Source organism: Aulonocara sp. 'chitande type north' Nkhata Bay, linkage group LG8 (assembly GCF_057382095.1).
Source record: "Aulonocara sp. 'chitande type north' Nkhata Bay isolate Kocher_YH1m ecotype deep benthic linkage group LG8, A_spYH_male_GT1.1, whole genome shotgun sequence".
Classification (NCBI taxonomy): domain Eukaryota; kingdom Metazoa; phylum Chordata; class Actinopteri; order Cichliformes; family Cichlidae; genus Aulonocara; species Aulonocara sp. 'chitande type north' Nkhata Bay.
The window spans coordinates 18894754-18907851 of NC_141351.1; the positions used below are offsets into that span (position 1 = coordinate 18894754).

Genomic DNA, 13098 nt, shown 5'->3' on the forward strand with positions numbered 1-13098 from the left:
TAAAAAGAAAAGAAAGAAGAGGATCTGTACAGCACATGGAGGGAAGGTGAAGTCACAAGACAGGAGAGGATGGATGATCTGCCACACCTGTGAGCTTACAAACCGGCAAACAGCAGCGGAGGGTCGAGCCCCGGAACACACCGGGCACTCAGCACCGCAACACGCCACACCATGTCACCACCGCACTGCACCGCATCTTAACAGCTAACCAGCATTATTCAACTGCTACACAACTGCGCCTAGTGCACAAAAGATACACAAGAAAGAGGGTTAGAGTCATAGGAAAGCAACTTTAACCAGACAGAAAAAAAAATTGACAGAAAAGAAAAATGCATGCTGCTGGATTAGCAAGTCACAAATTAAGTGGGTTGCTTGTCACTGAACAACAAGCCATTTTCCAAGTAAGAGTGGTAAAACATAGCTGTAAATACACTGAATAACACCCCCCCTCTTTTTTTTTTTTTTTTAAGCAACTTCAAACTTTCCATAGCTAACTGGGAAGGGTGTGTAAACAAGGGTTTTCACTGGAGGAAAATCTTTAGTTCAGAGTAATTAAGTGTAAAAATCAAAGTGAAAAAAGAAAATTTAAATGAAGGAAGAAAAAAAAAAACCCTCACAAATACCTTTGAATAAGCTCAGCTTTACAAACAATGATAAATCATGCCAAATTTACAGAATTTGTTTAGGTAGATCAAGTCAAATTAGACATTTAAAACATGTTAGACCAAGTTCCAATAACCTTTGAGTCTGCATTCAGTGGCAATATTTGAGTCCACTTCAATCTGAGACTCTTCCTGATGTCCTCAGCATAGCATCAATCATTTGAGATCTGGAAGGAAAGACAGAACAGAGTTAGCAAGAGCCAAACCCAGAAGTTACATCAACTCCTGCAGCTGACCTGGATTATAACATGTAATTCTGTACTGATCTTTCTCCTGACACATCAAACTGGCTCTATGGACATTAATTTCTCTTAATAAGCCTAACATTTCTATTTATTGTCACAATAGTTAAAAAACAAAAACACGCTTCCTCTCCCCAAAACTAGCTCTAACAAGTCTCTTACACTCGGGCATATTTGAAAAACAAACCTCGGGGTCCGTTCCCTTTGTGAGAGGCGGAGGACACCACAGTGCATCTGCCTGTGGTCCCTGTGAACGTACCTCACCACACCACCTCATACACCAACTGACAGCCCGAACCACCGCCATGACGACCTGCTCCATAGCAACCACCGTTGCCTTGTTGACCTGCTCCTTAGTACCTGCCATCGCTCTCAGCAACAGGCAGGTCACATGGGCGGGTCACACACTAACTGCTCTCACACTGCAACACCCCCATCTCCTCCTCCCTTTGCAAACAGGACTCCGCAGCTTGGAGGAAAGAATTCCACATTTAGGTGAACGTTTTGAGTGAAGCACCCCCCCACACGTCCCAACCACCCACTCCCTCCCATACATACTCAACAAATATCCCAATCTCCCATTGCCTGTGCATGCTTTAGATTGGCTGGACATGCAAGCAAAGTAAAGCACACACAGAACTAGGACTGTTGGCTACAACAGTCCAACTCTTATTTAAATAACACAAATATCAGGGATTCTGCAGACCTTTGTATGTAAATGGCCATAATGTCAAAGACTGCAGAACACAAACCCAACTGGTGCTGATTACCACCCTAGTTAGTATAATTGAAACTAATAATATAAGCCACCCTTTCCCCTTTATACCGTCATGTTGCATCTGCATTTGGGTTAAGACTCTGCTCCGGTGTCCTCTGGGGATTTAGGTCTACTCTTGGATTTGGACCTGGACCTGGACTTCGACTTTGACCTGGACCCTCTGTTGGAAGCTGGGGTTCGACTCCTTGACTTGGACCTGGAGCGGGACCGAGATCTGGAGGGCGACTTTGACTTGCTTCGCCGAGGGGTTCTGGATTTGGACTTAGACTTGGACCTTGACCTGGAGTAGGAACGGGACCTGGAGCGGCTGTAGTGGTGGCGGCTCCTAGATCTAGAGCGGCTTCTGCTCCTGGACCGGCTGTGGCTACGTCTTCGACGGCGAGGACTGGCTGAACGGCTACAGACAAAGAGAGAGAGAAACAATATAACAACTTAGCCAGTAAAGGTCCTACAGCTTTTTTTAAATAGGAAAAAGTGAAAGTAATTTTTTTCTGTTTTCATTCACGACTAAACAATATATTTAAGTTACCAACAACTATTTATACCAAATAATGCATTTGTAAACTACCTTGCGCTCTAGCCACCTTGTCAGTGAGGATTACCAGGCAATCTTTGGCTGGTAAACATAAATAGTGGAAGAATGCTAACTACTTTCGTTTAGGTCACCATGTGCTTTGCAAACAGCTTAGTGTAAACAGTCCCTTGCGCTAAACTAACGACCTAAATTACCTTCTGCTTCTGCGTCCGTATCCGTATCTCCGTGGCGGAGGGCCTCTCCGGCTGTACATGGAGTCTGGCGGCCTTCCGTATCGAGCCATCTGAACCCGAAGCTCCCGCCCGTCGAGCAGCGCGCCGTCCATGGCGTCCATTGCGTCTTCGGCGTCGCGCTTGTCGAGGAACCGCACGAAAGCGAAGCCTCGGCTCTCCTTGGTGTACCTGTCCCGCGGGATATACACATCTCCCACACGGCCGTATTTCTCAAAAACTCGGCGCAGAGTCTCCGGCGAAGTTCGGTAAGTCAGGTTGTCCACCTTTAAGGAGGTCATCCCCTCAACGTCTGGCGGCGGCCTTCCGTAGCTCATTTTCTTCTCCAGACAACTAAGCAGGCCAATTAGGACAAAAACCTTTAGACCCTAGCGTGCTATTAATCCGCTACAATGCTAGTTAAAGCTGTAGCTGATGAACTGAATTTGAAATCTCGCTGTTTTTCTGATAGTATCGCTCTGCTCGTTTCTTTCACCGCGCTGTTTTTCACGTGAAATGGCGGCAAGGACCCTTCCTTTTCCCCTTTCTTTGCGCCCGTGTTGGCTTCCTCTGATTGGCTGTCCCAAGAGTCACTTTAACGCTACACTGCCCCCTGTGGACAGGAGGTTACTTGTAACGGCGACTGCAGACCGTTATTTCTGCCTTTGTTCCATGAGTTGGGTTAAAACGCCCCTGTTCGCCGTTTGTGAAAAGTTAACGACCTTTTTTCCTTTTAGCATGTAGACTCCACAAACTTGCTATTACCACCGGATCCATGTCAGCTTGATTTACGTGAGCTCTCTGAGCTTTTTTGTCGTACATTATTCAGCTTTCACTCGTTTTCCCGCACAAGTCTTGCAAGTAACACTGTTTTCGGCTCGGCGTGTATCCCACAGCGCCGTCCTCTCTCTGCACTGCAGTCAGCGCTGCTTGCACATTTGGCGTAGGAAGGTCACGTTATAAAGCGGCTCGTCACTAGCGCCTGCTGGAGAGGAGAGAGGGGGACTGCGCAAAAAACCACGGTCTGGATTTGTGCCTGGCTGACGTCATGGGGAGCCACAGAGCTCTCTGACAGGATCCAGCACCGACTAGCACCCGGTAGGGGGGAATACACGATCAACATCCAGTAGGGCCGGGAGACGAGCACATCGCCGTTTTCTTCCACAAACGAGCCCGTAAAGTGAAGCCAGGAGCGGGGATCGCGCTTCGGTAACGACTGCGGCGTACCACGAAAGCGCTTCCCCGCAGTTAAAGGGACTACCACAGCTGTTTTCTGCCTCAAAACACAAGCTTGCACTGTTGGCCAGGGAGGGATAAGCAGCAAGAGAACAACTACTAATCCCCGGAACGGTCACATTCACGGCGGGGCTCGGACCCGACAGTAATGGACAGGGGAGCACGAACTGGATTAAATGATAGGGAGTAAAGAGACGCAGCGTACAAAGCGGACCTGAAGTGTTATGCCCGTTAAGCCGTGCGGTCTTTATTTGACTGGAAATGGGAGCTCTAACAAGCAGACAAAACATAGGCGTGGAAGAAGTGGACATCCCGTCCAATTCGGTGTACCGCTATCCACCGAAATCTGGTAAGTCACCAAACAACAGGTCGGACTGGGTTGGGTGAGTGTTATCTAAAACTCGCTGCAGATGATTTATTCTGGAGGGAAAACATCACCTTCGTATCCCGTGAGTTTACAGGCCTGCAGGGGCATTTCAGCCTTTAACCCGGAGCGGCTACCTGTGGAGACCGGTGTTTTTCACGAGCCACCTTTCCACCCACTTAAAAGTGCGCTTTCCATTTACTCCATATTTATGTGCTAGATGATTTATTCTAATTTATTCTTCATCTTGCAGCATTGTAGTGACATCCATAGAAGGACAGCAACACGCAGCAGCACCCCTATGTTTCTATAACTAACTGTCCTTTGCACGTATTTATGAAAATTCAACTTCAAATTTTTCATGAATAGGAGAAACTGGCAGGCAGAACTGGGTTTGGCTTTTCCTTTGGTGCATCTGGTTGGCATTAGGACTAAATCAGGCTGTGGAAAGGACTAAATCCTGATGGATGGCATTTAAAAGACTAGTCAGATATATTCATTTTGAGAAATAAAACTCACAAATTAGAATATATTTTAAAGTTTAAAGCTTGAATTTTAGCTGCGATGATCTATGCATTTTTAAAACTGTTAATTTACTAACTATAAATCTCAGTTTATTTGTGAATGTCCACCCAGTACTGCCTGTCAATTATGTTTGCATTATTTTATGTTCTTGTGATTTCAACTGTAAAATACAAGTTCAAAATGTCTAAAATCTAAATATGGCTAGTTTACAGTTTTCAATCAAATGAATGACTCATACAAAAAATAATTTGTAATCCTAATAAAAGCTGAAGCTGGAAACTTTTACTAAAAGAATAATCAAAATAGTTGCAACATAATTATCAATCAATAATAATTTAATTCCTTCAGCTCTGTGGAGTCTTTTAGTTTTGATCATTTATTTCCTTTTTTTCCCAAGATATTTTTTTCCTGACTAAATATAAATTTAGTCAGACTAAATATAAATGCCATATTATGGGATATATCTGGAAGACCTTTTCTTTACATTTAAAAAAATAAATGAATAAACATTAGTCCGCACAGGTCACTTACGCTCATTCGACCCAGCTAATAAAGTGGCCCTTTCCTTCAGACTGACCTGTGTGTTTTCAGTCTGTCGTGTTTGATATTTTCTGATTGCTGCATTGTGTCCAGCCCCCTCCCCGGATTAACAATAATACCAAACAGGCATTGTGTTAGAAAATGTAATCGTATTGCTGTTCAAATCTGTCAAATGCGACTACATAAATTAAAATAAAATCTCCCACGAAATTAGATCTGCAACACAATCCGGGAATATGAGTTTTCTCACGCTCAGAGTAATATTTCAGATTCATCCTGACATCGTGTGCTCATTGTGATGAGGATGGAAGGGAAGAAAAGTGGCTGCCATTAGCCCCGCTGTTGCCACAGCAGCTGAGTTAGTCGTAGGCGATATAAATTTGTGATATAACAGCCCCGGTTGTAGCCTGGAGCAGTAGTGGTGGTGATGCTGGCAGGGAGGATAGAGGTGGCTATTGCTGCCAGCGAAACCGATCTGTCAGCCCTAGTTCCTGTCTGTGGGATCCGGTGACAGAGCCTGAGCCCAGGTCGCCTCTCCCACCTGCTGTAAATAAAGTGATGAAGAGAGAGGGAGACAGGCTCATCGCTTAGGCTGTTTTTCCCCTTTATTATGTTAATGGCTTTAAGGTCAAACTATCAAACCCTCATCCTCCTGTATGGTCTTAATAAGTGTGAAAAACCAAGCAGCCAGATTCAGACCAGCAATGCCAGACCAGATGTCCTCCCTGCAGAAACATGACTCGACTGCCCAGCATGTTATTTAGAAACCGCAAACCTCCATTACAGTCTTATGATATTAGCCTAACCTGTTATTAAAAAGCAGAATGTCCATTTAGTCTAGCTGCCATCCCCCTTGAGTCTAGGTAAACAGGTATAGAAGCTACAGCACAATAACAGCCCAGCATTAGTCTTTTAGTCATCAGCTTTTTATTTCACTATTTTCGGTCATTTTGTCTAACCTGCCAGTTTAGGGACAGGATGAGGTAATTTTATCATGCAGTTTGGGATTACTTGGCTCTTACAGCGAGTTATCTGTGAATACTGAGAATGTAGGCTCAGAGATTTATAGGAAGTATAAATGTTTTATGTCGGTGAAGTGCCAGATGGGTAGGACTCGCAAAGTGTCAGTTTGTAGCAGCGTAATTTCGCATGGCTCCTTCAGTTTTCGATGAAAATGATTTCATCAATTTGCATTTTGTATATGTAGTTTTCATGTACATTGAAACGTAATAAACGATCATAAATATGTTCTTATTTCTTCTTTTTCGTTGTGCAGGGAGTTACTTTGCCAGCCATTTCATCATGGGGGGAGAGAAGTTTGACTCCACTCACCCGGAGGGTTACCTGTTTGGGGAGAATACAGACCTTAACTTCCTGGGGACCAGACCAGTAGCGGTAGGTATTTTTACACACTAACAGTAAAATATAATGTCAAAAGCAAAAATTTGGGGTGTTTCTCAGGAAATTTCTTATCACATTTTCATGCTTTTTCCTTTGTACTTCTTTGTTAGTTACACTTTGCTAGTACTGATTTACACCCCCCTTTTGCCTTCAGAATTTCCTTAATTCTTTGTAACACAGATGATTTACTGTTATTTATGCTAAATTCTGACCCTGAAATACTCAGACCAGCTAGTCTGAACTTAACCAACTAACATGCTACTCTCAAAGTCAGGTAAATCACCTTTCTTTCCTATTCTGATGCTCAGTTTGAACTTTAACGGGCTTCCTTGAATAATGTACAATAATTATATGCCTCAGATCACTGCATACTAGCATGTGATTGGCTGTTAGATGTTTGTGTACCCAAAAAAGTGGCTTTTGATACTGTAACAATGGTTGATGTTCATGTTAAACGTGGACAAAACATCAAACATTAACAAAGGCTCCTTTTGTTTTCTATCCGGTTGTTCAGTGATGACGCGACGAATCCTACTTCCGGGTCTAAAGTAGTCTGCGTTTAATATGGCTTTTGTGTTGTTAACATGTTTAATGTTATGTATTTTCTTCTGTTTGATCTCAAAAAGCTCCTAAAACAGTCAGTGATCACTGACCTCCCTCGGCTTTTATTACCGCTAATCATTTATTTAAGCTCAGTTTTTAAAACCTTAGGATGTAACTACAGCCCAGCCCATGCAGCAGTATATGAATGACTAACCTCGTATTGTGGATGGATTATCTCAGTTGTTCTCCTGGCTGAAGTTTGGTCCTTTTACAGCATTCTGCCATGCGATTACATTTGTTTCTGACCACCGAGAACACTCACGTTAACTTTTATCGAGTGGAAAAAAAGTTAGCTTGTTTGTATTATGCTAACACAGCTGTGTCGCTAGCGGTCACGTAGCACATCATTATATACCAGCTAGCCCAACTTCAGTAACCCTACAAACGTCACTGCTGTTTAGTTTTCTGTCTTCATTTATGCTGGAAGTGATAACAGAGCTGTACGTTTGAATTTGTTTCCAAAACCCCGCAGTCAGGACATGCTATATTGTATTTAGATAGAAGCTAGCGAGCTAACTCCCTGCTAACTTCTAACTCCGTTAAATGTCATAAATTCCGTTTTCATGGATGCCTGGATGTTAAACTCAATTGTTACACCTGGTAGAGCAGAACGCTGATCATTTTATTAAAGATGAAAGACTTTAGACAGTTTTTCAACTCTCAATAATGCCATAGTGATCGTTTGATATATGGACCTGCAGCGGAGTTTAGGCCCAGACACGGCTAGTGATGTCAGACTGAACAACCGGATTGATTGATGATACGTTTGGTTTTTCAGCAAGTTTTTACACAATAAAATGTAAAAAAGAAAAAAAAAACAAAGAAATGAAAATGAAGGATATTCATTGTTTCCAAGAAGACAATGTTTAAATGTGTCCAGTCTTAAAAATTTGCACATCTGAGAAGCAAAAACATTTTTCTGCATTTGATCGATGGAAAAATTGATTCTTTAACACTTCAGCATCAATGGTATTGCTGTCTTCTTCCTATTAAACAGGAGTTGATAAGTTTCAGCAGGCTTGACTCCTGCAGTGGCAATTACCGGTCTTTCACACTGTCATTGATTGAAATTTATTTTAACGTCTCATCCTGTCAAACTAATTAAAAATGAAATGAGAGTCTGCTGAGTCCGTCTACAGAGACGTTGATAAGTGATGGTCCCTCCGGTGGGTGCGTGCAAACCTAATCATGAACCTGAAGTTCAAACTAATGAGAGCTTCAGATTGCAAAGAGCTCAAACCCGCAGAGGAAAAAGAGAATTTAACACAGTCCAAAAGGCTCGAAGGGGCTAAAATGTTGGAATAAATTGAAGCTGATATGGAACAGAAAGACTGGGCTTCATCTAGCTCTGTGTGCTAATCGCAGTTGCAGTGCTGTTTCTGTCTAGACTGGGGCTAAAATTAGGAGTGCAGTTTTTCTCCCGATTATATGGGTGTTTATAATCCTCCCGTGGGCTCAGAATTCAGCTGGTGATGTTTTGTTTTTTCTGTTCTTGTATGTGTGTCTGAAGCTTTACCAGCATTATATAATGGTTGGTGGTTTCGAAGCAGATGGTGCTGTGGAATCATAAATCCAACCGCAGTTGTTGTGTTCTCAGTCCACTCGACAAACAGGATAATGGACGTGGCTATATTTAGGGATTTTGTTTTAAGAGTGCCCTGGCTGGACAGCACAAATGCAAAATGGATTTTAGCCACAACACGGGTTGGCAACAATGGTTAGGTGGCCTACTTTGAATCCAGTACCTTTGGGTTGTTGTCAGATTCTTCAGAGGCATTCCTAATTCACAGAGGATGAATCACAAGTTCTTTGGTGATCACTGACTTCCACTCATCAGCTTGATATTTTTAGGATTTTGATAAGTTTTTTCATTTCCATTATTATTCCAGAACATTTAGGCTAAGGCTAGGCTAAGGATTTATAATCCCTAAACCTAATCAAGGAAGTAAAAATAAATAAAAAATTTGTAGAATAATTTGTGATAAAAGGCCGAAAGACCGTGTGAAGTTGAGACACACAACCGATGATGGGTCCCGCTGGTAAAGCTTCTGGCCTGCCTTTCCTCATAGTAGCCATCCCTCAAGACTTTCTCTATTTGAAGCAATGTATTATAAGGGATTGTAACACCTAGTCCTTTTATTGAATCAGGACTTTAGGTATCTGCAGATTTTGTGTCAGGATTGGAATAGTATCATATACAAATATCAGATTGGAACATGAAAGGAGCCTGACGTTCCTGTATTTTCTTTTTTAAAGTTGCCTGGGTCTGTTTCTATGTGTTTGCCCTGAAACAAACTAAGAACCTGTCCAGGGTGCAGCCTGACTCTTGCCCTGTAACAGATAGGATAGGCTGCAGCCGCTCCTTCTTGGCACACTCTCAGTGTAGTAAAAGCATACCTGGAAGGAAAACAACATAGTTAAACATTATCAACATGAACTGGCCTCCCCAGAGGCTGCACCTAAAGGTTACTGAAGCAGTGTGAGATCATCGGCCAACATCTAAAGACGACCTTTGCATGTCCTCCAAGAAGCCTAGAGAGCTATTCCTGAAGACTACTTAAAGAAATTACAACAAAGCTTTCATGATTTTTGCACAGTACTGTATTTGTCTGTATTGTTATAGCCTTTTCCTTTCTCCTCCTCCAAACCTGCGGTTTAAATCCTGTTGTTCTTGATTGCCAATGATCACAGCACAATTTTTTACTTTGGGACTATTTTTCAGCCAAAGCTAGAATGTGTAGAATGGACAGCCAGCAGCACATTCTCTCTAAAAAGTCTTTTACAAATAGATACATTTTGAGTCACATTTACAGCATTTATTTTTTTTTTTAGATATGCAATAATATGATCAATATGTTCTGCCTTGTAAGACACACCAGTCTACTGTTGGATTGGGAAACAGCATCAGTCTGGCAGTCTGCCTCGTAACCACAATACTGTTTCAACTATGCTTGCTGGGTTTAATTTATGACCACAAGTATTTAATTGGCATGTTCCAAATCCACATGTTCACGGTAACTATGAGCAAATTTTCAGGGCAAGTGTGCATGGGTTTTGTCATGCACAACAGCATGAATTCTACACAAATTTTAATTAAAAGATAAAATAAAATAAAACCTCTCTAGGCCTGTCTAGATGACATTAAAGCAATCTTAAATTTAAACATTTTAAATTTTAATGAAACAAAATCCGAGGTGTTCCTGTTTGGACCCAGTCGTCCCTGTGAGTCTTCCTCTGTTGATTTGGGACCCCTGGAAGTTTATTTTAAACCTGTCATTACCGACCTTGGTTTTAAGTTGGACAGTGATTTTAAATTAGAGCAGTGGTGAAGTCCACTTTTTATCACTTAAGGCGATTGGCAAGAGTGAAATGTTTTCTGTTTTACTGCACTGGCTGCCTGTTCATTTTAAAATTCTTATGACTGTTCTTAAACGCTTTCACAGTCTTGCCCTGCCTCAGCGCTCTGATCTTCTTCATCCATACACACCCTGTACGTCTCTCAGGTCAGCTGACCAGCTGCTCCTGAAAGTACTGAGGTCTAGGAGGACACTCAGAGGGGACAGGGCCTTTTCTGCCATTGAATTAAATTGAAATTGAAAGCCTTTATTGTCATTATACACAGTATAATATAATAGAAGTACACAGCACCGGGTGACACAGACAGACAGAGAATGATGACACGGACAATTTGAGCACCGACAATTTTAAGCACAGACATAAGTCCAAGGAGCATCAGAATGAGCACGAATGGTCGGGGTAATTTATGTCAAGTGGTGCAGGGGTCAGTGGAGATATTTCAGTGCAATTACTTTTGTGCAAGTTTGAGTTGCTCCTAAATTATGGAATAACCTGCCCTTGCACGTTAAAACCCATTTTTATTCTTTGACCTTCGGCCCCAGCGAAACTGAGTTTTTTCTTGTTTTAGGTTTCTTTTTATTTGCCTTTTATATATTTATGGTTTTATTTATATCTTATGTATTTTTATGATTTAGTTTAGTTCCAATTTACAGCACCTTGTGTCAGCTATGGTGCTTTATAAATAAAGATGGATGGAAAAAATCTGTTAGAGGTTGAGCATCTCTGGAAAGAATTTGGAAAATGTTAAATTAAATTGATCAAAGAGAAGAGTTTAAGGTTCAGCTGTCCGAGGCTTCGTGTAGGTATTATTTCCTGAGTGGTTAATATGTGGTGCCTGCTATAGAGTTAGTATTAGGAGTCTAGCTTTAGGACAAGCTTTTGCAAAGTGTAACTACCAAATATTAGCATGCTACATGCTAAACTAACATGGTGAACATTGTAAACACTGTAACAGCCTAGTATCAGCTTGTTAGTGGTGTCACTCTGAGCTTTTTTCTACAGTTTCTCAATACCAAAACTGACCTGTGGGTTCTTTGAACAACACTGGCCTTTATTTGAACAGGAGAAACAATCTGTGGGTTTTGATTTTACTCTGGGAGTGTGCGAGGAAGTGCAGAGTGTTGCTCTGATATTTATGATTTTTAATAAGACCTACAGTATTGCCCGTGAGTTCCCGATGAATGGCTCTTTTCAGCATCTGTTACTCGATGTGTGTTTGTTTGTGTGGTTTACAGGCGTGACTCCTGCTGAGCCCAGATGTGTAATAGTGCTGAATACGGTGCCATTCACAGCCACGCAAACACACTTAAACACAGAGGCGTACAGATTTGGGGGTTGTAGTGTCGAGGTATCTGACCACATCCTCCAGAGATCCTTAAACCACCTCGGCTCTCCGCTTACGCTAATTCAGCAACTTTTGGCTTCAGACACGCAACAAAGGAGTGCTGAGCAGTGATCCACAAATAGGGTCAAGTTTCACGCTCATGTGTTAATTTACACCAAGGTTTAACCCATCACAGAAAGTCTTTATATTCTTGTCAATTAGCCATTTGTCTTGTAAGTAGATTCAGTTTTACGCTGGGCTGTTTTACACACAAGTTCAGGAACCTACCGAACACTGTCTGAAGTGTCAGGCCCATCCCTGGAAAGACACAGCAAGGGCAGATTTTTTACTCTTGCTCAGCACTTGTCAGCATCGACGAGATCTGTGCTGACAAACCAAAAACATCTTTGTGTTAAGGTTAAACTGGGAGCAGCCAGGGTCATCATGCAGCCCTAAATTTGCTGTGGTGAAGAGAGGAATGTTGTGCGGTCGAGACGAAAATGAATGGTAGTACTCTTCAGTATCATAACATGTATTTAGCATCTATAATTTGTTTTTTGTTTTCTGTTCCTTTCTGTTTTCAGTTCCCGTATGCAGCCCCTCCACCTCAGGAACCTGTAAAGACGCTACGAAGCCTTATAAACATTCGAAAGGACACACTGCGACTCGTACGGTACGCACATCTGTCCACTGATTACACAGCCTTGGTCTAATTTTATGTCAGCAGATCTGCTTTTAGGGAGCAAGTCATAGCAAAAAATATAAGAGAGAGTGTCAAATTATGCGTGTTGATTTCATTTGTTTTAATTTTTTTGCGAGATGAAATCTTTGTTATTTGTAGACATACAAGAGGCCTGGATACACATGAAAGCTTGTGCTGAGTTTAGAGCCAAAGGCAAATAAATACATATATACAAGTTATTTAACCATGATTTACGTTATTGAGATATTTATCGCACTCTATAAAACAGATTTTTTTGCTTTTCGCAAACACACACAAAAAAACTTCATAATCATAGACTAACAAACAAAACTAAAACAATAATTGACATTGTTATTCTCCCTTTTTCATCCAGGTGCAGTGAGGACCTGAAGCTGCCCGGTGACGAAGCAGCGGGGAAGACCAGAGCCTGCTACAATGTCGAGTTCACCTTTGATGCTGACACACAGGTGGCCATCACTATCTACTACCAGGCCATAGAGGAGTTTCACAACGGAGTGCCAGTGTGAGTGAGAGTCATTTTCCTGATGAAGTAACTATATAAGAACCGGTCCATTTATCATTTATTGAACTATAACTGCATATCTGGTGTTAGTCTGCA

The 13098-nt window shown here is 41.9% G+C and overlaps 2 protein-coding genes across 11 annotated transcripts in view; one reads left to right on the plus strand and one right to left on the minus strand.

Moving 5' to 3' along the window:
• srsf2a (serine and arginine rich splicing factor 2a) lies at window positions 1-3696 on the minus strand. 3 transcript variants are annotated; one of them, XR_015130763.1, is made up of 4 exons: window positions 2412-3696; window positions 1731-2079; window positions 740-1373; window positions 1-239 (listed from the first exon to the last, which is right to left on the minus strand). XR_015130763.1 is itself a non-coding variant. In XM_086304113.1 (3 exons), the coding sequence occupies exons 1-2, from the start codon at window positions 2762-2764 to the stop codon at window positions 1755-1757; spliced, it is 678 nt and encodes a 225-aa protein (XP_086160239.1). In that variant the 5' UTR covers window positions 2765-3689; the 3' UTR covers window positions 347-829; window positions 1731-1754. The 3 variants fall into 3 exon arrangements, 1 of the variants encoding a protein (XP_086160239.1); XR_015130764.1 differs by having other exon boundaries at window positions 740-829; window positions 2412-3689; XM_086304113.1 differs by lacking the exon at window positions 1-239 and having other exon boundaries at window positions 347-829; window positions 2412-3689.
• rnf157 (ring finger protein 157) overlaps window positions 2420-13098 on the plus strand; it is a 26091-nt gene continuing 15412 nt past the window's right edge. For 6 of the 8 annotated variants that reach the window (XR_015130761.1, XR_015130762.1, XR_015130760.1 and 3 more), the window contains exons 1-4: window positions 2422-4011; window positions 6368-6486; window positions 12361-12449; window positions 12853-13002. Coding sequence is in view for 5 of the 8 variants with exons in the window: in XM_086304099.1 (XP_086160225.1) it covers window positions 3924-4011; window positions 6368-6486; window positions 12361-12449; window positions 12853-13002 (446 nt within the window). In the remaining 3 variants the exon portion in view is untranslated. Of the gene's footprint in view, window positions 4012-6367; window positions 6487-12360; window positions 12450-12852; window positions 13003-13098 lie in introns of all 8 variants that reach the window. The other 2 variants (XM_086304100.1, XM_086304102.1) reach the window with 2 other exon arrangements.

What these genes read in the sequence shown, in the direction of transcription:
- srsf2a (XM_086304113.1), bottom strand. Translation starts at nt 2,764, where the DNA reads ATGAGCTACGGAAGGCCGCCGCCAGACGTTGAGGGGATGACCTCCTTA. An exon ending in TACGGACGCAGAAGCAGAAG is followed by an intron (nt 2,080 to 2,411) that starts GTAATTTAGGTC and finishes CTTTGTCTGTAG; the next exon opens with CCGTTCAGCCAGTCCTCGCC.